Genomic DNA, 22,407 nt, shown 5'->3' with positions numbered 1-22,407 from the left:
AAAATTGAACATGCGCAATGGCATAAATACGGGTACTTGATAGTGGAATTATGGGAAATCAGGTCTCTTTCACCATCGTGGCTGCCTTGAACGAATTTCTGATTGGAAAGACGAAATTTATTTAGGTATATTTTCTAAACTGAAGCGTCTATTATGTCTTTTATGCAGTAATAAGTTTCCTTAATTATCAATTTCACTCACTGAAATGTTTTTTTATTGATTATAGGCGGTCAAACAGCAAAATGGTGTCCTCTAAAAAACAGGTCTGTTAGAATTTTTGTACACGTGCATTTATTGGTAAAACTTGCAATAATTACTCTCAAAGTTTACGCGAGAGTTTTTGTCTAAATTCTCGTGTGAACAGGGGAAACTTGCATCGTAGCTTGATGAGGGGTTTATGTATAATTATACTTTATAATTTATTGTCTTTATTGTCACTATTGCCATCACATACACAGAGAATTCGAAATTACATGGATACTGATCACTAGACTGGTTTACACTCCACGAAGGTTTGGTTTCAACCATTCCTTGTGATCAGCTTAACTCTTTTCTCCCAATATCTGATCGTTAATTCTCCCCTCAAGCTGCTTCACTTTTCCTTGTAACTTAGTGACAATAATTTGGTGTTAGATCAAAATCACAACTTCTACCTGATAAGTTTGAGTATTCTCACTACCTGTCTGTTGGATAATGTATGGATATTAAAGAGAGAAGTTACATGTTCATCACCTCTGGGAGTTAAAGGGCTAAACAACTGACATGTATTATGTTGTCTAAGTGATACCTTTTAAAACCTTGCAACTGATATAAGTGACATAAACAGTGTTAACCCTTTACCTCCATGAGTGACCAAGACAATTTCTCCTCACAATATCAATACAAAATCAAGCAGACAAATGATGAGAACAAAGAAAAATAGTAATTAGGGGATTATTAGTTTGATCCGATACCAAATTCTCCAAAGTAATTCTCCATAAGAACTATATGGCAGACAGTAAAGAGAATTATTGATGAGATCTTGGGGGTTAAAGGGTTAAGGTATCTTTAAGTTTATATAAGTCCCTTCAGTATGTTGTAGCTATAGTTTTATATGAACCATACTTTTCAAAAAACAGAAGCCTAGACCCAAGGGTAATCTATCATTTTTGCTGTGGTTTTCTTATATCAAACAACTGTGTGAACAATGAAGTTTGGAGTTATACGGCAATCTTGCTCAAGAAAGTTCCATGCAACAAGCCAGTGAGCAGGCTGTATAGACCAGACTGTCATGTCATCAGTTGAATTTATTTGTTGACAGTGAAAAAGTGAAGTTTGTATTCTTAAATTCATAAAATCTTCAACATTAAATGCCTGCCAAATTTTCTTTACAAATTACTGAAATAAATTTTTGAGCAGCTTTTAATTGGTTGTCAAAAGTGATCCACAAGTGCTTTAGTTGTGATAAATGTGCTCTGTGATTGGTCCAGTAAACTTGTGTGACCCTCTAAACCAATCAGATTCAAAACTTTTTCGTGATTTGGTCACTTTCATTTCTCCGCGTTTAATGCAGCTGGTGTGTTTTTACCTAGAGTTTTCACTGGCTAACAATGATATCGACGATAGCATGGATTGGCTGATAAATCTGGTTTTGGTTTTTCAACTGAGAACAGCTCAAAGGCTGATGTACCGTATATAGTCTTGGCTTTTGTCCATTGTGTGTCTCTTACATTAATTCCTGTGTTCCTTACTTGCTTACCAAAGCTTGTAGAGAGAAGTTAATCTCAAACATGTTTCCTCCTCCAGAAAAAGGCAATGGAGAGTATCAACTCTCGTCTGGCACTTGTGATGAAAAGTGGAAAGTTCACTTTAGGATACAAGTCTACTCTTAAAACACTGCGACAGGGCAAGGCTAAGCTTGTTATCATCTCAAATAACACACCTCAGCTTAGGTAAGACATTTAAATGTCAAGTCTTATTAAACTGCGTACATTTTATGACCAGTTTGCTTAATGTGTGATTTAATAGTGATACTGTATTAGAAATTAGATCCTGGTAACTTTTTGGGGTGAAAGAGTTGTAATGAAAATTGATCGACTTAATGATGTATCTCTGTTTTCAAGGAAGCTTATGACTTTCTGCTGAATATATTTGAAAAGAGCACTTTTGCTTGCAAATAGAAGGTTTCCATCCACATTTGATAACAGTTAACCCTTTGATCCCTTAGATTGACTAGCACTTAATTTCTCCTCATAATGTCGTCCCTGAATAACACATTTTTGTCATGAGAATAAAGGACCTGGTCACTAACTAAAGAAGCCCTTGATTGTTATAAAAGTTCTCCTTTTCAGAACTGTAGGAAAGTATAGAGAACAGTATGGAGAATATGCATATTGATGTAAGGATGGAAAGGGTTAAGGTGTTTTATGTTTATAATGATCCGTGGTAACGGAAACACAAAGCTGTGCCTTTGTGATAAGAACTTTCCTTTTATGTCAGAAGTTAAATTAGGTTTTCCGTGAAGTAAGTCCATGTGCAGGTGATCTCTGCATGCAGTTATTGAAAAGTGTGTTGGAAAATTGTCCTTGATTTAATAATATTGAGATAATAATCTCTCTCGCAAGTGAGCAAAGCAAACTAGTGAGAGGTATCTTTAACAGCATCATTAAGATAATATTTGTGTCTACATGGAGCCATGTTGTATCCTCTTCATAAACCATGAAAAATTAAAACCTAGAAATATTTTGTATTTTTGTACAGGAAAAGTGAGATTGAATACTATGCCATGTTGGCCAAGACTGGAGTCCATCACTACACTGGTAACAACATCGAACTTGGTACAGCCTGTGGCAAGTACTTCCGTGTTTCAGTCCTCAGCATCACTGATCCTGGTGACTCAGACATCATTCGTTCCATGCCAGCAGAACAGCAGACAGCACAGCAACAACAGTCATAAATAAATGTTGTAGAAAATGTGAATTAAAATGTTTCTGAGAGAGGGGCTTTGTTTTTGTTTTATTAGTTACTGTCATTTATGTATATGTTTTAATGTTTGGGACACAGGCTGACTTTGTTAAATGTTTTAGGATGTACCATAGTTCTGAAGAGGGAAGAAAGACAGAGCTTTTTCTGACGTGTTTTGGCTGGTCAAACAAATGTATCATAATTACTTTCTGTAGATTCAAACTCCAAACTGGCTGCGTTAAGTAGAGCCTTCCATTCCTTGTTTGGACTAAAGGGATCACAGACAGAGCTTTTTCTGACGTGTTTTGGCTGGTCAAACAAATGTATCATAATTACTTTCTGTAGATTCAAACTCCAAACTGGCTGTGTTAAGTAGAGCCTTCCATTCCTTGTTTGGACTAAAGGGATCACAGCTCTGATTTGATCAGTCTTTTGAGCTGTTTACATCTAAAAGATTCATGCAATGTGGCTGTCTGATGTTTCAGCTGCTTTCTTGTCTGTATCATCTAATAGAGAGTCATTGACCTGCTACTCAAGGGTTAAGATTGGAAAAGCTGATGCTTTAGACTAGTGTGTGGGTGTGTGATGATGGTGAATATTTTGATAAAAGTGAGTTTTGAAGAGTCGTTTGGTTTCTATAAGAATGGTTCTACGTCTTAGCTGTCAAATGACCAGCAGGATGAATTCAAATGTTTTTAAACCTGCCCTAGGAAGGTGTGTTTCAGTTTGTTTTTTCAGGAATCTAATCAACAATGTAAATTATGCAGACTGTCTTGTACTCAAACAGCATGAAGTGGGGGTAGACATCCTATCCTCAGTTGTAGGGAATATGTTGAAAAGGGAGATGCCTATTCCATGGTTGAGAAAATTGTTAGCAAATAATTTTTTTTCTGAATTTAGCTTTTGTTTATCATGGGGATCATTTTGACATGTCTTTTAACTCGCCATAATAAAGGTGGAAAATATGTCCGTAGAAGATATGATATGGGTTAATTGGCTTAACGGAAATTATCAACTCTCAACTTCGTGCAAGAATGCGGGGGCTTAACGAATCGATACCGAGCATCATCCGATCACGACGTCATATGCCGATGGTAACGGTTGTGAGTCACGTGGCTTTCTACCCTTTTAAGGCTCTAAAACGGCCGTAAGAGCGAAACGGAAGTCGTCATCAGCGGGCCCGGCAGGAAGAGAACAAATGACTTTAGGCTAGCGCCGATCGCGTTTTGGCTGCAAACAAGTTTGTTGTTAAGAATTTTCTGGCGGTACGCAGTAAGGAGGCCAAACCTAATTCGAAGTACGTGTATCACGAGTCCAAGTGCCTTAAATGTCAAATGAAGAGGTGAAGGATTACGTGGGTAGCTCCGAGGGCGCGTAACAGCTGGTATGATATAGCAAGAGCAAAGCTGCTAAACACCTTCATTGCCAAGAATGGCTAGCATTCTTAGCGTTGTTTTGTCCGATTAGAGTTTGATAAATTGGTCGGCAAAACAGTATCATGGCAGAAAGGAATATGAAGATGAAGAAAAGAGTCATCAAAGAGGGGATCCTTCATAAAAAGACCAGCTTGCTGAAGCAATGGCGTCCTCGGTTTGTAGTTTTGAACCGACAGATGCTGTGCACTTTCAAGAAGGAAGACGACCAGAAAAGAGGACGAACTGCGGAAGCAAGGATCTTCCTGATGGACATTGAATCCATAGAGAAGTGCGAGAGTAAGAAGCGCAAACACTGTTTTAATTTGATCGTAGAGGGGAAGCCTTTCTTCAGCTTCAGTTGTAGTTCTGAGCTGGACAGAGAAATGTGGATGCGATCAGTACAGATAGCTAAAGAGAACGAGCTCAACGAAGAGGAAAACGATCCAATAAGAAGAAAAAGCACCAAACTAACTGGAGGACTCAAACGGATAACCATCCAGAGAGAGAAAGGACAGGGGCTCGGTTGTACAATTAAAAATGTCGGTGGAGTTATCCTTGTCAACAGAATTCTCGAGGATGGGCCTGTTTCGACTTCTGGCATCCTAAGGCCGGGTATGTAAAGCTTCTATGTCTTAATTAAAAGTTTGATCAGTGATGTTTACTAGTAACCTGAACTTTAGAACATAATCTTCTGCAGGAGGATGTAATGTCATGTTTCTTTTCATGCCGTCTACTGTTTATTCGGATAGCATCTGATCTCTTGAGAATTGGCGGCAGATAAACACCAAGAAAGCGCTAATTTTCTGTTGAATGTGGGGCCTAATTTCATAGATAAATTAATCCTAGCAACATAAATTGCCCTTGCGGTTAAAATTTACGAAGACATCCGTGTTAATATCCACAAATTTTGTGCGATGAACAAAACGTACAAAATTCATGAACAGAATTAAATTTATTCCATGTATTAGGACCACATCACTCTTAGGGAGTACAGGTGTTTTGTTTATTTGGAACAGAATTTTGTTAAATTGTTTAAATTTTTGTTCCGTGTCACCACAGTAAGTTTTCAAAGTGGCAACAATTTACCATCTAACGTGGTTTTCTGTCAGTTTTAGTTCACTACAGCCTGTATCTCACAAGAGTTAAGATTTAGACGAATTTTAGGTATTGTTCTTTTCGACTAATTAGTAAATCTTTTAATATCTTATTCAGAAGCGACATAAAGCGACTTTACATCTGTTCAAGACCTGCTAATTTCCGTATGCAAATTGACGTACTGCACGAAATTCACGCGAGCTGTTTGCATCATTTATCAATATCCATTGTTTTGTCGTCGAAGGAAAAAAAAATTCGACCAAATCTTCAGCGGCTTTTGTGACTAGAAGATATTGATAACGGTTTAGTGTAGTAAAAAAAGTGGAATTTTATTTAAAAAATCGCTGTTTTTTTAAGGGAAGTTCACCTTTTCCCATTTTTACTTTCTAAAGGGAAGAAATTGCATCGCCTTTATTACATTTTTTACGTCAGAACATCTGCATGAGTCCAATAACTTATTATGAACTAAAATTCGTTTTTCAAGATATGATATTACATTTATTTGTTCAACATGGCATAAATTCAAACTCCCTTACCTCCGCTGATACCGCAATTTTAATTGCTCTTTCGAGTTTCAGGTTAAATTTAAAAGATTTTCGACTCATTTTTAAACAATTAGAGAGGAAGTGAAATGCATGACTCAACAAGGAACAAAGGCAGTTTTTTTTTTGTTAGAAGGAATCATCTGATAACAATTCTAGAACTTTCAGTTTCTTGAGATATAATTCATAATGGTGATGTTTGCTGTACTTCAAAATATTATTGTCAAATTGTGCTTGTTTTTTTAAATTGGTTTCTGTCATATTAGGACATTTTGTTCCTAATAGTTTGGCATGTAGCAATTAAAAAACCATCAATTTGTTAGATATGAATACATAACAGGTTTTTATGCCTGTCAAATCTAGCAGATACTAAATTAATCTCTTGCTCTCCTGCTTCGTTTCCTGACAAATTTCTTAAATAACAATAAATTTAGATAATTTTTTTTTTGAAAGGGGAGGTCAAATAAATTTGGTAATTTTCCTTCATCAATTTTGGAGTATGGTGTTAATTTTAGAAACTCCATTTTGCAGAGAGAGTGTAGGAAGAAGGGCTCAAGAAATTAATGGGGGAGGGATGTTATCAAAAGTGGTAACCATCCCTACATTTCATATTTTAAAGGTTGACATCTCTGGTTATCATCTCAGGTTGTCATCTCATGACAAATTAAATTAATTTTACCTATTTTCTCCCTTAAACTCCCAGAAGTGATTAAAATCTATTTTCTCCCTTTAATATTCATCCATTTTCTCACAAACAGTCAATCAGAATACTCAAACTTATCAGGTAGAAGTTGTTCTGTTGATCTAACACCAAATCCTTCAAATGAAATTACATGGAAATGTGTAGCACCTAGAGAAGAGACAGGTATCCCAACAAAAGTGTCTTAAAACGTAGCTCAAAATTTACCTTCTTTTTTATTCTGCTTGTATTTAACTCTATTTCATCTCCCTTAACACAGGAGACCAAATCCTTGATATCAATGGGATTGAAGTTGGCGGCCGCTCTGTTTCGGAGATAAGTGAAATAATCAAGGGAAGCCCAGAGCTAGTTGTTTGCACAGTGAAACCATTCTCTGATTACCGTTACTGCGACACACACTCAACAGGTCACACAGAATACGCCGAAATAGACTTGGATTCTCTTAAAGCTAAGGGCAATGATGACAGTAGCAATTCTTCACAAGATGGTGGCTCTGATAGTCCACGGGAGTCCAATGATCAGAAAATACATAGGGATGAGGTAAAGAAAAGACACTCACTACCAACTGTCTTGCCAGACATTCATTCTGCTAAAGATTTTCATAAGGGAGACACTGTCAACTATCTCGAGCTAAACTTTCCCCAGAATGATCGCCCACGTGGTAGAAGTGATGCATCACGTTCCCCACAAGTGCCCCACAGAGCTGGCAGAGAGCGCAACAAGCCAGCTGCTTACATAGAACTTGAGTTTAACAAGAAGGAAAATAAGTTTCAAGAAGTTGGCAAAGAAAGTTCTGATGCTAAAGCAGGAGACAGGAAAAGTTCTTCGCTACCAAGATCATAAGAAAATCGGAGCTGTATGTAACTGTTTTTGTACAGGATTTAACCTACTCAATCACCACGAGTTAAAAGAGAAATTTTTAGCTAAAAATATCACTACACTTTTGAGAAGAAAGGTGAAGCTAAGAGTGAAAATATCAAATAGGTAATATTGTTTGATGTAACAACCAAATTCATAGAGCTAAAAATTATAAAACATACAGAGTTGTCATTAGAAAACAGTAGGCGGTGGAATGCTAGCTGTCAGTTGTGTCCCAGTATGGACATAATCATGTCCCACGTCTTGGGAGAGTTTGAAATTGCAATTTTTTTCCAGGAAGAGGGTGCAACCAGACCCCCCTAGAAGTAAGGGGGGGGTAAGTTTCTTAAGAAACTGTGTTGCTGCATCAGTGGGAGATTATAACAAGGTAATTTAGTCTTATCAACTGAGTTGATAACATAAATTGGCCACCATTGGCTCTGACAAAGCACTATTGCTTAAAATATCAGCTTTGAATCTCTTCACGGTGGCCAATTTACATTATCCACTCATTTGATAATACTAAATAACCCCCCCTCCTCTGCTTTGTGACATACCATGTTTGCTATGCAAGCATTGTTCAATTGAGCCTTTTAGTCAGTTCAGATTTTACATCTATCCCATTTCCTAATGACAACCCTGAAAATATAAAGGAAATATTTTGGACAATTCATATTTAAATCTTGACAGTGGACGTGTGAAGATTACAGGTAGAGCACCAAATGTAATGGCCAAAAACAAATTGGCCTTAACCCTTTAAGTCCCACTAGTGACCAAGACAGAATTTCTCCTTACACCAGTAGTGCAATATCAAGCAGACAAGTGATGAGAATGAAGAAAAATATCAATTAGGGGCTTATTGGTTGATCCAATTCCAAATTCTCCAAACTAACATCAGGAGAATTGTATGGCAGACAGTAAGGAGAATTACAAATGAAATCTTGAGAGTTAAAGGGTTAAGGTGGCTAAGAGAAAAAAACAGTGAGCGGAAGAAGAGAATGGCTCACTTGGTTGTGTTAATAAGTGCCCAATGCAAGTTATGATAATCTTTGTTAATTTTTTTTTTCTTTTTCCTATCCAACTTTTCTGTTAATCAAAACTACAACAAAATTCTCAAACATGATTGGTTATCACTTGCCCGATTTGAGTACTAATGGGATGCATCATGCTTTTGGTGGGACAGTGTAAGTGGATGGAGTTTATGTCATGTCTGCATAATTGGACAGTAGGTGTCTAACAGTGCATGCTGTTGTGGCAAATTGTTGTACTGTAGTTCCTCTTGTTCAAATCATGGATTCTCTAGTAGAACTTTTCTTAATTTACTTCCTGGTGATAATTGTAAAAAATATGCCGAACATCAAGTATAAATTCCTTTTTTTAATATTAATTTGTGTCAACTCTGAACTCTTTTGAAGGGAGAACAAGTGGAAAAATTGTGGCATGTTTACAATTTTATTGTAATTCTATTTTATCCTATTTATTGACAAACCTACAATTAGATCATTATACATTAGGAAAAGACCATTTATTAGACAGAGGAGAATAACTTTAGCTCATTCATGGTGTTAAATGTTCCCACGAGCCTAAGCATTGAGCCATGATGATGAGTAGTCAAAAAAAGTGAACTCTTCATTTATTAGACAGAGGAGAATAACTTTAGCTCATTCATGGTGTTAAATGTTCCAATCAGCTTAAGCATTGAGCCATGATTACGAGTCGTCAAAAAAAGTGAACTCTTCATTTATTAGACAGAGGAGAATAACTTTAGCTCATTTATGGTGTTAAATGTTCCAATCAGCTTAAGCATTGAGCCATGATCATGAGTAGTCAAAAAAAGTGAACTCTTCATTTATTAGACAGAGGAGAATAACTTTAGCTCATTCATGGTGTTAAATGTTCCAATCAGCTTAAGCATTGAGCCATGATCATGAGTAGTCAAAAAAAGTGAACTCTTCATTTATTAGACAGAGGAGAATAACTTTAGCTCATTTATGGTGTTAAATGTTCCAATCAGCTTAAGCATTGAGCCATGATCATGAGTAGTCAAAAAAAGTGAACTCTTCATTTATTAGACAGAGGAGAATAACTTTAGCTCATTCATGGTGTTAAATGTTCCAATCAGCTTAAGCATTGAGCCATGATTACGAGTCGTCATAAAAAGTGAACTCTTCATTTATTAGACAGAGGAGAATAACTTTAGCTCATTTATGGTGTTAAATGTTCCAATCAGCTTAAGCACTGAGCCATGATTACGAGTAGTCGAAAAAAGTTACTCTTCTGATAGATGCTAGGAATCACTGATAAATATAATTTATTTGAAAGCCTACAGCACAGAGTAAGTGTATATACTAAATACTTGTTGTGTGCATTGTATTGGTAAAAAAAAATGAGCAAGGTGAATTGTTTTGTAGTATAAAGCACAACTTTGGGAATTTTTTTTTTTTGGTGTGAATTTTATTCAGTGACTGCGATAAACAAGAACATACTAGTAATAGTTGGTCAAATAAATTTAAATGGTCAGTTTGAATTGTGTTAACTCATGAGTGACAATTATTTGTGTTACTTTTAATCCTTTCCATGCATATTCTCTATACCTTTCGTAAGGTGCGGATAAGGAGAATTTGTTTAACAATCAAGTTGGGGATCTTTTTCTTTATTTTCATGACCTGAATGTGTGATTCTGGGGTAATATTGTAAGGGGAAATAAGATGGTAGCCACTCTTTGGAGTCAAAGGGTGAAGACTGTCTCAAGGTAAGAGCAATTTTGAGCACTCGTCTCACTGTTTAAAATGCAGCGCAGTGGATCCATTACATTACTTTAATTTGAGCACCAAATTCTATAACCTTATCTGTAGGGAAGTTTATAATAGCACCTGGAGGTGGAAGACTTAGTAGAACTGGCAATGAGAAAACACAGCTACCTAAAATTCATTTTCAGGTTTTGGTTCTGCTGTTTTTAATACAAAGCTCAGTTGGTGGTGCTCATCAAGTATTTGTATTTTGTACCAAAATATTCTCAAAGCTCAAATCATGTGAAATAAATGACAACCAAAGGGGCCGCTTAATATTCAGACCCTGGGCCATAAAAGGTCAAAAGATTGTTTGTCTGTTTAATTGCAGACCTACTTTTTCCGAGTCGGTGAAGCACAAAGAGGATGATCGTGGACTGGAACGAATGGCCTCTCGACGTAGTTTACCTTGAACACATTTAAGAAAAAAACAGCTCCAAAAATATTATTGCACGTCAGGAGACTCTTTTTTTATGAAGTTTTTCAGACAGTGGGCAGCTTGTCTGCTAGAGCCCTTCTAGAAAATTCTGAAAACAAAGCATGAATTCGTTGCCTTGGAAATTAGCAAGCTACTTTGCACATCAATAGTCTTAGACCAGTGAATATTGCATGTACATTGTGGATTTTTGATGCTCCTTTCATGAGAAATGGCCGGACGAACCTTTGCTATTCCATGTGAAATATGCGCACAAGGATTAGCCGATGTGAGAGGAAAACTAAAAGGAGAATTCTGGAGTCAGACGAACTGGTTATTCCAGTGACACCTTCATAAGATCGCTGAAAAATTTTCGTATCTTCTCTATATAGTTACTGGCAACGTAAACTTATTGATTTATTACCGCCGATCGTGACAGTGATTTGATTGCAGTTTCTTTCTTAGCTCGCTCACCGTTTTAAATAGTGGCAGAGGTCTTGTTAGGGGAACTCTGACGGCGTTGAAATCTTAATCGGGAGACACGCTCCCAAACCCTGAGTATGCCGCCTAGAAAACCTCCTCATGTCGTTTGCTACATATGTGGTCGTTTGTATGGAACGACGTCAATCTCGCTTCATATTCCAAAATGTCTGGAAAAATGGCAGATCGAGAACAGTCAGCTACCGAGACATTTACGACGAAAGCCGCCTCAGAAACCAGCAGGATGGGGTAACACTGCTTTGTCAAATGACCCGAGGGAAAGAGAATCGCAACTAAATGTCATGAACGACATGGCTTTCCAAGCTTCGCAGATGCAGCTTGTTCCGTGCGAGAATTGTGGACGGACGTTCAACCCAGATCGCTTACCAGTGCACCAGAGAAGCTGTCGGCCTAATAATCCCCTCAAGATGTCCAAAAACTTTGATCCTTCGAGGGTTGGGTCTGGAAGGCAGAGCACGCCGGGAGGGGGTGATTATGGCAGGAGCCCGCCACCCCCCAGAAAGCCAAAAACTGTTGTGTGTTTCATATGTGGCCGAGAATTTGGTAGTAAATCTATCAGTATTCATGAACCCCAATGTCTGAAAAAGTGGGAGCTTGAAAATAGCCGATTACCAAAGCATATGCGAAGACCACCTCCTGTTAAACCAAGCATACTTCCCAGTTTGTCTGGGGGGGAAGACCTCGAACGCAGGAACCAGATGGCATATGAAGCAGCTCAGAAACAGCTGATTCCCTGCAGAAACTGTGGCAGGACATTTCTACCAGAAAGGCTAGAAATTCATCTGAGATCATGCAAACCCGGGAGCAAGACAGTGCCAATAAGACAGTCAGGTAGGTGTGCTAAAATTAGTCTTACCAGGGTTTCATTTAAAACTGGTTACCAGTGCTCTTCTACTGCCTATAGGACCTCTCAATACTGTCTGTTTAGGCTGCAAGCAGTCTCTCATGTTTTGGATTTTGACTCCCATGGGTGACCAAGACAGAATTTCTCTTTACATTCTCAATACAATGTGAACCAGATAAGTGATGAGAATAAAGAAAAATATCAGTTTGGGGATAATTAGTTGACCCAATACTAAATTCTCTGAACTAACATTATAAGAATTGTATGGTTGACAGTAAGGAGAATTGATCTGGTAGTTAAGGGGGTAATTACAGCCCCCTTTTGGGGCACAGCTGCCTATTACACTATTAGTACCACTTGTGGAAAAAGTTATTATTACCTCTGATTTCACACCAAGCCTTTTGAGTTTGTGGTTTAGGAGAGACTTTAGGAGTTTGTGTCATTTGATGTAGTTTTCTAGAGAATGAAAAAAAAAGATGATTGCAAGCTTATAGAAAATTCTCATGTGTCTCTTCACAGGTTCAGCTCGCCGACTGTCCCCTCTTACCAACCCAGGGGAGATGAATGCTACCCACACTGGTCAGTATGGCAGACAGAGCCCCCTTACCAGGTACAGTGATCAAAACAACAACATTAGTCCATTGGCTAAGGACAAGACTTTCATCAAAAGAAAGTCTACGAAATCCACTCCTCCTGCTTCTTCTCAACGTCCTGCAAGGTTAAAGCCAATGTCCAATACTCGTTCACCATCTCCATCATACAACCTTACTGGGAATTCTCCTGTGATAGGGAGTCAACCAACAGAACAGGCATCTGAACCAGCCAACCTGGTTCAGTGTTATAACTGCGGCCGCTCATTCGCTGCAGATCGCTTAGCAAAACATGAAAATATATGCCGCAAAGCTGGTAAACAAAGAAAGGTTTTTGATGCCACAAAAATGAGAACACAAGGAACAGAGGCAGCTCAGTTTAACAGACCTGGAGCTAGGAAGGCACCTGATCCACCCAAACCTAAATCAAACTGGAAAAAGAAACATGGTAAGGAATTGGGTGACCAAGCATGAATTTCTCCTAACTTCACAACATTGTAATGCAGAATGGTGATGAGAACTGAGAAAAGTCATCATCAAGGGGAATATTGTTTGATCAAGCAGCAAATTCCCAGATATAAAATCATAAGTAATACATGACAAACAGTGTGGGGAGTCTATACGGAGATTTTAGGTGTGAAAGAGTTTAAGCATCTGAATAATTATTAGCGGAGCTCACAGAGCGTAGCCCCATAATTATACAAAGTAGAAGTAACCCATCAAGCTGAAAAAATTTGGTTGTATGACTGTACAACTGTATGGCCATATGACCGTACGACCGTACGACCGTACGACCGTACGACCGTACGACCGTACGACCGTACGACCGTACGACCGTACGACCGTATAACTGTACAACCGTACAACCATAAAAGGTGCTACTTTTAACATGCCTGGTCAAATGTACCACGGGCACACCAACATCATGGCTTTGTCCAGTAGTCCAGTGGTCAGTGCATTGGGCTCCGAGTCGGACGACTTGGGTTCTAGTCCTGGCTGGGGCAAGGCGTTGTGCCCTTGAGATGTGTGGAAGAAAAAAATGTGAGCTCCGCTTTTAGGCTTGGCTAAATATATATATTAGATCAGTGATGCCTCATTAATGCTCTGTACCACAGATTTACAAAGTGTGTGTCATTTCATTTTCCAACAACGATTTCTTATTATTTACGTAATTTGTCTTTCTCTTGGCAGAGGAATTCATTAATGCCATAAGAGATGCCAAAAAGGTACAAGAACACATCAAACGTGGTGGCAAGGCATCAGATCTTCCCCCTCCACCTCCTAGTGAGAACCCAGACTATGTGTTCTGCAGGTTCTGCCAGCGACGCTTTGCACCAACAGTGGCTGAGAGGCACATTCCTAAGTGCCAGAACACAGCAAACAGGCCTTCACCTCCCAAGGCAAGGGCCTTGCAGGCAAGTGGAGGTCGTTATAACTCCAGGAATCCTACTTCCTCAACCAGGAGAGTTTATCGGTAGAGTGTATAGTTACCTTAATACTAAATATAGCCTCCGACGTTTATAGTGGAACTCTGATGGTCGGGGGGGGGGGGTTCGACATCATGCCACAGTGAGGTAACAAGGAGCCTGGCTGTAGCGACAGATCACTTCATGTGGTGTTCCTTTTGTTGTTGTTGAAATTTCTGTCTTCTTTCTCCCCAAATTATGTTGACAAGCAGGTTTAAGTTGGTGTGTACGATCACAACAGGGAATTAATCATGACATAATGTTACAGCAACTTGTGACCTTGTTGCTGCCTTGACCTTAAAGTTGCTGAACATGCCCAGTTTAGATGAGACAAGGCAAGACTTTCAAATCTGTTTGGGATAAGGGCCCTGTTCCTTCCCCCCAGAAAATAAGAAAAAAAAAGATCAGACTGTATGGAAACTAAAGGAAATGAAGCCTTTACATGAGGTCAGCCAGACAAGGACGAGCTGACCCAGGTCCCAGAGAGTATGCAGTGCGCTCAGTATTCTTCACAAAGGGTTTTGAGACAGAGACACTTTTCTTAACAGAGTGGGTGATAGGTGAAAAAAGGAGTGGGAGGGAAGGAGAAAAAGAAAATACTTCTTGCATGTCCCCTCTCCTCACCCCAACCTCTCAAACCCAAAATCAATCACATGGTGGCTCAGTGAATGATCTTGGGCTCCCTAGTAAGATGCCTGTGCTGAAAGAAAATTTTTGGTGTGTTTGTCAAATGCCCTTCCCCCCACTAAAAAGGACAACTGTTATGTGACAAAGTTAGCTGAATATTTTTGTCTGAGTTAGACAGTAGTGCCAATGCTCTTCATTACTTTTTAACTCATTCAGCTCCTGTTATAAGCTTATTGTGAAAATTATTTGTGAAATAGTGCATACTTTTACAAACATGGTGTGACTATTTTTTGCTGTTATATTTATGTTGCCGTATTTATGTGTTTGTTGGACTCGCATGTAACATAGCTTCTCAAACAAAAATAAATTAATATAAGTTTTATGAGCAATACTTTATGATTACCATAGAGATGAAATTAATATTTATCTGCTTGACCCTAACAGCAGGTATCATACACAAACTCCATAAATCAACCAAAAGAATTCAAGTTTATGATATCAAATGATAAAAGGTGTTCTGAACAGTGATACTTGATTTATGCATAGCATCAGATTAAAAGTACTGTTAGTTATCACCTTTGATGTTTAGTTTAAATATTTAATATATTTTGTCAATTCCTTTATTTATAACTTGGGGGAATAAATTCCAACCTGCTATTAAAATATGTCTTGTATGATTTTCAAGTTTATTGTTAAATTTTTCTGCCCTTGAAAATTTAAAAGAATCACTCTGGTTGGATCTGTAACATATCTTTAATTTATTGCCTTCTCACAAACATTGTTATATAACATCAAACAACATCTGTAAAATCAGTCTTTTTTCTTTCTGTAAAATAAAAGTAATGTCACTTGATATAAATTAATAAAATGATACTTTCCTCCAATATGTTTGTACCTTTAATTTGCCTAGTACTACATGTTACTTCTGAAATCCTTTTTGTTTTAATAAAGAGGTCCACTATTTCATTGCACTTAAAAGGGTTGTTCCCCTGGGTGTCTCCTCTTCCCCTCCCTAGGAAGAGAGACCTTGGGAACAAAGTTGACCCTCTATATAATTCTCATCACTTGTCTACTTGACATGGTATTGGTATTGTAAGGAGAAATTCTGTCTTGGTCGCACATGGGAGTTTAAGGGTTAATAATCAAAATTATCCTTTAGGGAGGATGGTTCTGTTCAAAAAAGCTTGTCTTTTCATTTTTACTTGATTCAGGCCTTAAATTTGTTTCTTGGCCAGTAGTATAATAGCCATGCCAAACTCAATAGCACTTCCCAGCGCACCAAGTGATGCCCAGCCATAATGTAACAACATAAAAGTTCCAATTCCAGGGGCTAATGTTCTCATGAGTGCTTCGGATGTTGCACAAAGTCCTAAGAGTAGCCCAGTGTTGTGTCTGCTGACAGCTTTGGTTGCCATGGAAGTTGTCATTGTTCGTGCTATGGAGAATCCTATTACCAAGATCACTTGTGAAACAATGTACGAAAATGTATGTGTGGCAAAATACTGCAATAAAAAGAGAGAAAATATTGGTTTTTATTAGCTAACTGCACTTAGTAGAGTACAAATAACCAGAGGATTAAGTAAAAACATCATGCAGTATTGTATGGTTATCTGTACAGTTGGTTATTTTGTACTGTAAAAAAAACCTGTTAACCCTTTAACTCCCATGGGTGACCAAATCAGAATTTCTCCCTACAATATTAATACCATGTTAACCAGTTAAGTGATGAGAATAAGAAAAAATGTCAGTTTTGGGATAATTAGTTGATCCAATACTAAATTCTCTGAGCTAACATCATAAGAATTTTATGGTTGACAGTAAGGAGAATTACAAATTTGATCTGGGAGTTCAAGGGTTAAACCAGTCAGCTGTGTGTGCTACGCTTTTCTATCTGCTTTGCTTCTCCCACCTTATGAGAAATGAACAGAAAAACTTGGCAAAAAAAAACAAAAAACAGTTGGATAATAAGTAACTTATTATACATTTTGGTGTGCAGTATCACTGAGTATTTCTACATGTTGTTTGTATTTTGACTCACCCTATGGGCTCATCAAAAAAAGGCACAATTTGTAAAAATACTCAGCAAGACTTAACCCATCAAAAAAAGTTGTCTCATAAGATTTATGTATTATTTGGCAAGATAGTATCAAGGTGAATCCAAGCATTTTGATTGGATCCTACTCAATCAGAATTTTGCAATACAAACTGTTTCTATGGAAATGGTCATACATTGTGTATTTTTGGTCACAAAAGTTGGCAAATTCAAAATAAACAAGTTTGGTCTGAGTGCCACACAATTAACTTTTTACTAATCTTACTTGCCCAAGGTACACTTAGGAATATTAGCCCTGTGTTTTTTGTGTTATAGTACTGTCACTATCTCAGGCCAATATTCCCTAGTGTGGCCCACATACTCTGTTAATAAAAAGTTAGTATTTTTACTTATTTGTATTTTACTTGTTTGTATTTTGACAGCTTTTATAGGCACAACTTAGTGATATGTTTTACCAGGTACTATCAAAATTCTCTGAAGTAACATATACTTGTCTAAACATTTATGTCATGGTAAAAAAAACAATAACTAAAATAAAGGAATGTATATCTAAGGGAACCTACCATCAAAACAAAGGCACATCCAGAAATAATAATAGCCAGAATTAGAAGGGAAAATTCAGTCAATCTTTTTAAGAGCATACCAATTCCAAAACCTTGAACCATCTAAACCCAAATGAAAAAAAAAAATTATAAACAATACATACAATTTTACAATGAGTGAGATAATTAGCATCTATCTATGGTGGAGGGTTGGAAGAATCACAATTTACAATCAGTTAAATAAGATTTAACTTGGATAATGGGAGTATATCCTCACAGGTGATCTACAGTGTTGGAAAATGCAGAAAAAGAGCCTGAAAAAAAAATCAAGCTTTGACAGGATTCAAACCCATGCCTTCTAGATACTATTTGGATGCCTCTGCCAAATAACCTCTGAAGCCACACTTTGGCAACAAGACACATTTTAGAGAATTTTCTTTCCTGTGGGGGAATCTGATCTCAATCTGAGTATCACTGAAAATTCAGGATAATGGCAGAAAATTTAACATAATAAGAATCACATTTGATGATGATGATGATGATTACAATAGTAATAATGATGATGACAAGGATGATTTTGAGTTATTGGTAATACAATACAATATTATTATTACAATATAATAATAATAATAATAATAATTATATTACATTAATTATAATTACATAATTATTAGTAATTCAATACATACAGCAGAGGCTGCACCGATCCCAGCAAGAAACAAACCATTTTCCTTTGGTCCAATTTTGAAGTACTCCATGTTTATAACTGGACCTAAGGCCTGGATCAATATTGCCGGTGCTAAAGAAGCTGCTTGTGCCACCAACATGTACAACACTTGTGGTATACTTAACAAGTCATAAGTTTTTGTAAGAATAGATTTGTCTTGGCTTTTGGAATCTATGGAGGGGAATAAGAGGTTAAACATTGGACATGCATTGAATAAGTTTTCAGACAGTTAATAATGGTTCCATGAAGGCCTAGTAAGTATAATTAAATAATCCCTGTGACAAATCAAGGGGATTTTTCAACAATATTCACTGAGTATGAGGTGCAAAACAAGGCAGCTGTTTTGAAGTTGAGCATCCTTGCTATACCTCATGCAAGGCAATTATGGTGAGATGCGATGCCATCCTTGACCAATCAGAGTGCATGCATCTCTATAATAACTGCAGAAATTATACTAAAACTTTGTAATCTCACTCACCTGCAGCATCTAGCTTGTTCAGTGACTTTGTGTGTTTGGGTAAAAACATCTGTATTGTTAAAACAGATACCAGTGATAATATTGAAGCTAAAAAAGCAGTTGTATTGTCACCAAACTTCTCTGTTACAAAGCCACCAATGAGTGGACCAGCCATGATTCCAAGAGAGAAAGCTAGACCAAGTTTACCCAAAGCAGCAGCTCTACCTGCAAAATCCAAATTTTCAGTCAGTTTTTAGCACACATTGCAGACCTATTTTTGAATTATTGAAAAGGAAAGTTAAACTGATTTAGGAATTATCACCTTAGAGGTAACTAAGGATTAAAAGGAAAAAAATTTGAGTTAGAATATTCTCTGGTCAGTACTTCACAGTTAAGTTTTTTGAGGCTAGAGTCAAGAAAAATTATTGCAAAATTTTTTTTACCTGCTTTATCTGATGTGTCAGTCATCACCATCTGTAGACCTGAAAGGCAGTGTTAGTATTGATTGGGGGATCAGTGAAATTATAACTCCAAAGAGCAAAGAATCAAAAACATCATCCCCACATGCTCTACTACAAAGATAAAATTTTACAATCAGTGACAAACCCACCAGTAGATAGGAAGGATCATGAGGGGAGGTGTAAAGGTAGTATCCTTGTATAGAGTTGATTAGAGGTGAGTTGACAAATGTTTAGAACAACCCTGTGAGTCACCAGAATCTATCTTTTCTTGGGGTGTTAACAACTGAGTTTAAAACATTAATTGGCCACCATAAAGGGTAAAAAAGCTGAAGAAGGGCTAACACTTGAAACATCAGCTTTTTTACCCTTTATGGAGGCCAATTTATGTTTTCAACTCAGTTGTTAGCATTAAATTACCTGCTATACTCTCACCCACCGACGCAGCACCGCAGTTTCTTTAGAAACTTACCCCTTTATTTTTTTGGGGTGGTCTAGGCACATATTTTTTCTCCTTAGATGTACAATTCTTAACACTCATTTTAAACTTAGGTAATTCCGAAAGTGAAGTTCCCTCCACAGCATAATAACACTTAGTAATACATAATTTAGCCACATTTTAAGCTTTGAACAACCATAACTAGCATGGACCTACAGTTCGGCTAAGCTAATATAGGCAGGCTATGGATATGATCCTTGTCATTTTTTGCAGAAATTTTCCAAGTATAGTGGAAGGTCCCTAGTGGTTACTATGACAACTTTGACAGCATTCATTTTTAATAATCAGCTCCCAAAGGAACAGTTCTTTTTTGGTGTTCAATCAAGATAATATCTTGTGTAGGTGCAAAAATTTGTGTTATTATTTTGTTGTTGTTGTTGTTGTTGTTTCATAGTTTTGTGTTAGGTGTTTAGTTTCTTGTCTTCATTGGTGTCCTTTGTCAGTTATCAGTTTTATACTTGTTATATTTATTTGCATATCATATATATTCTGTTTGTGCGTAATTTATTTGGTCAATTTTCTAGTTTGCGGAACACATCGGAACATATCATGCTTTGGGTTTCATTTTTTCGTCTTTTGGTTTGGTCACATTCATCTTGTAAGTGTCCTTATTCATTTTGTATTGTCGTTTTCCAGTACTTTCACTCATACATTGTAAGTTATTTTATGCTATTTCGCGCGTTCAACAATGTGTCATGTCAAGTTTGTTAAATTTTCGATGAACAGAAGTTTGTTCTAGTAAAGTTTGAATACGAGTGATTAGTGTTTGCAGCTATATCTCGTACCTGATAAATTTGAGTATATTCTCTTTACCTTTTTGTCAGATAATGTGCAGATACTATAGGGAGAAGTTACATGTTAATCATTTTTGGGAGTTAAAGGGTTAAGCCCATCTGAGCTGCTTTCTAAAGAAATATGAAAGTAAAAATTAAGGAAAGAAAATTTCCTAACCCTGAAATGTGTGCATGAAACCCAATGGAATTTGGGACAAAAATAACATTGGTACTGAATTTGCCAGGCTTTGAATACCAAAGCCAATAACAGCTGCAGAAAAAGAGAGCATCAGTGCAGCACGGGAGCCAAACACATCACCAAACCTCCCATAAAGAGGTCCACCGCACAGAAGGACAAAGGAGAACAGTGTGTTCAGGTAACCCAGGGTAACTACATCTGCTCCAAGCCGTCTAGCCATATACTAAAAAAATAAAAATGTTATTTGATAAGCACTGAAGGGATGTAGCTACAGCCTGGAAATATTAATTAACCTGAAAAATCTGGCTTTCACAGATGGTTGATTGTGTGCAGTAAAATGTAAAATGAAAGGGTTTATAATGATGCCTAAAAGCTAAGTGCCTCAGAACAGCCACAACAAGAGTCTGATAAATTATGCTAAAAAATTTGAGCATTATGCTTCTGAATGTCACCCCTGAATACATTTGCTCCCAATGACTCTCAGAGGCCCTGCATCCTCCCCCTCATACCCTCCCCCCCTTCCTCACCCCCCCCCCCCCCTCATACCTACAACTGCTAAGAGAAAAGGCTTCAGGACACAGCATTTACTGGATCAAATTCCTCAAGTGCCAGCATGAAAAGCTGGCTAACTGTTGACAGTACTTAGGCTTCAGAATTTATCTCTTGTTGAACTGTAACATAGAGGGAATTTTTAAAGAAGTTTCGTCATAAAGCCGGCATTATTTTCGATGCTTCAACTATGTCATTATGCCCAAAATTATGCCGGCGCAAGTTAACTAACCACAACCGATGAAGCGCGCGCGGTCGTTCTCCGGTTTTTGTAACACGAAGCATTTCTCTTCGCTTGATTGGGAAGAGGTGTAAAAGAGAATCGGCTTTCTCAGATGATCAAAGGTCCTAGCTAAAGTAACATTTGCAAACGTTCACACAGATACTTACCGGGAAAACAGATTTACCCATGAAAAAACATGACGAGAACAAGAACGAATTTACAAGTACGACTATCCTTACTAAACTGTTCTTCTCTAGCGTGTCTTCTTTATCTACAGTTGCAGCCGAATCATTGTCGCTCTCTTTGTGACCCATGGTGGTCGCAAAAAATTAAGTGAGAACCGCCTAGACCCCTCAGCTACGCAAAGCATTAATTACGTAAGCTCCGTGACACGAATAAGGGTCACGCAATGCCCTATAATACTAAAATCTGGAGGAAATTGCGGGTAAAAAGCGGATGAAGCAATAGACGAGTCGAGAGGGATCAGGCGGATGTGTGGAATGAAGGACGTAGCAAGCATAGGGGGAAAGGGGCTGAGGGAGAAAAAAGAAAATTGTTTGAGCCCCTCAAACTTTACTGATGGTTAAAGATTTTTGACGCATGGCAGCTGTCGCGAAATCGCACTCACTGAACATACTTTCCACTCTTTACTCAGATGCTAGATTTTAAACATAAATTGATAAGTTTTTTTAGGGACTACCTGGTCGATTAGAAACAAATGACCGTCTCCCGCCTGTTTCAGTCGTTCACAGGCAGCCCAAGCTCATTACACGTTCGTTTCTTGTAATTGATCTTGGGCCAACTGCGAGTCTTTCAGTTCGTAAATGAAGCGCACAAAATTAATGAAGGATTGAGGTAGAATGAACTTATTTAAAGCACCGCCGACTAACTAAACGCCTAGAACTGGCAGCCATTTCCCATAAGAACGAACTGCATGCACCTAAGTTAGAAGGCTGACTTTCTACATTGTACCACTGGCACTGCAAACAGAGTACCTTCGCTCACAATAAAGGGCAAGACATTTTTTTAAGGGGATTTTGGCGGACCAATGGAAAATCTGCGAAATTTGACAACACGAAAAGATATGTTCCTTGGAGGGCTTCAGTTAAAAATGAAACTTCTAGAGAACATGTCTTGCTAAC

General features: G+C 37.7%; 4 protein-coding genes across 4 annotated transcripts; 3 read left to right on the top strand and 1 right to left on the bottom strand.

Moving 5' to 3' along the window:
* Positions 1–52: 52 nt before the first annotated feature.
* Positions 53–2,975, top strand: LOC131777460 (large ribosomal subunit protein eL30). Its single transcript, XM_059093762.2, has 4 exons — positions 53–125; positions 227–263; positions 1,786–1,931; positions 2,740–2,975. The coding sequence occupies exons 2-4, from the start codon at positions 243–245 to the stop codon at positions 2,933–2,935; spliced, it is 363 nt and encodes a 120-aa protein (XP_058949745.1). The 5' UTR covers positions 53–125; positions 227–242; the 3' UTR covers positions 2,936–2,975.
* Positions 2,976–4,109: 1,134 nt separating this feature from the next.
* Positions 4,110–10,093, top strand: LOC131777506 (disks large homolog 2-like). The gene is made up of 2 exons (XM_059093814.2): positions 4,110–4,970; positions 6,955–10,093. Exons 1-2 carry the CDS (start codon positions 4,442–4,444, stop codon positions 7,536–7,538), a joined length of 1,113 nt encoding a protein of 370 aa, XP_058949797.1. The 5' UTR covers positions 4,110–4,441; the 3' UTR covers positions 7,539–10,093.
* A 397-nt stretch (positions 10,094–10,490) lies between these two features.
* Positions 10,491–15,448, top strand: LOC131777476 (zinc finger protein 474-like). Its single transcript, XM_059093783.2, has 3 exons — positions 10,491–12,089; positions 12,622–13,140; positions 13,884–15,448. The coding sequence occupies exons 1-3, from the start codon at positions 11,318–11,320 to the stop codon at positions 14,168–14,170; spliced, it is 1,578 nt and encodes a 525-aa protein (XP_058949766.2). The 5' UTR covers positions 10,491–11,317; the 3' UTR covers positions 14,171–15,448.
* Positions 15,449–15,962: 514 nt separating this feature from the next.
* Positions 15,963–22,292, bottom strand: LOC131777473 (solute carrier family 22 member 18). Its single transcript, XM_059093778.2, has 7 exons — positions 21,433–22,292; positions 20,473–20,716; positions 19,008–19,046; positions 18,586–18,789; positions 18,070–18,278; positions 17,402–17,503; positions 15,963–16,287 (listed from the first exon to the last, which is right to left on the bottom strand). The coding sequence occupies exons 1-7, from the start codon at positions 21,577–21,579 to the stop codon at positions 16,000–16,002; spliced, it is 1,233 nt and encodes a 410-aa protein (XP_058949761.2). The 5' UTR covers positions 21,580–22,292; the 3' UTR covers positions 15,963–15,999.
* Positions 22,293–22,407: the final 115 nt, after the last annotated feature.

This window comes from Pocillopora verrucosa, chromosome 5 (assembly GCF_036669915.1).
Source record: "Pocillopora verrucosa isolate sample1 chromosome 5, ASM3666991v2, whole genome shotgun sequence".
In the NCBI taxonomy this organism is placed as follows: Eukaryota; Metazoa; Cnidaria; class Anthozoa; order Scleractinia; family Pocilloporidae; genus Pocillopora; species Pocillopora verrucosa.
Note: the sequence above shows the minus strand (reverse complement) of the source record. Positions and strands in the feature narration are given on the sequence as shown.

Excerpts from the sequence above, each read along its gene's own strand:
- LOC131777506 (XM_059093814.2), top strand. The coding sequence starts at position 4,442 with ATGGCAGAAAGGAATATGAAGATGAAGAAAAGAGTCATCAAAGAGGGG. Across the intron at positions 4,971-6,954 it reads TTCTGGCATCCTAAGGCCGG|GAGACCAAATCCTTGATATC; the intron begins GTATGTAAAGCT and ends CCCTTAACACAG.
- LOC131777460 (XM_059093762.2), top strand. The coding sequence starts at position 243 with ATGGTGTCCTCTAAAAAACAG. Across the intron at positions 264-1,785 it reads TGGTGTCCTCTAAAAAACAG|AAAAAGGCAATGGAGAGTAT; the intron begins GTCTGTTAGAAT and ends TTCCTCCTCCAG. Across the intron at positions 1,932-2,739 it reads AATAACACACCTCAGCTTAG|GAAAAGTGAGATTGAATACT; the intron begins GTAAGACATTTA and ends ATTTTTGTACAG.
- LOC131777473 (XM_059093778.2), bottom strand. The coding sequence starts at position 21,579 with ATGGGTCACAAAGAGAGCGACAATGATTCGGCTGCAACTGTAGATAAA. Across the intron at positions 19,047-20,472 it reads TTTCATGCACACATTTCAGG|GTCTACAGATGGTGATGACT; the intron begins GTTAGGAAATTT and ends ACTGCCTTTCAG. Across the intron at positions 18,279-18,585 it reads GAACAAGCTAGATGCTGCAG|ATTCCAAAAGCCAAGACAAA; the intron begins GTGAGTGAGATT and ends TCCCCTCCATAG.
- LOC131777476 (XM_059093783.2), top strand. The coding sequence starts at position 11,318 with ATGCCGCCTAGAAAACCTCCTCATGTCGTTTGCTACATATGTGGTCGT. Across the intron at positions 12,090-12,621 it reads AGTGCCAATAAGACAGTCAG|GTTCAGCTCGCCGACTGTCC; the intron begins GTAGGTGTGCTA and ends GTCTCTTCACAG. Across the intron at positions 13,141-13,883 it reads AAACTGGAAAAAGAAACATG|AGGAATTCATTAATGCCATA; the intron begins GTAAGGAATTGG and ends TTCTCTTGGCAG.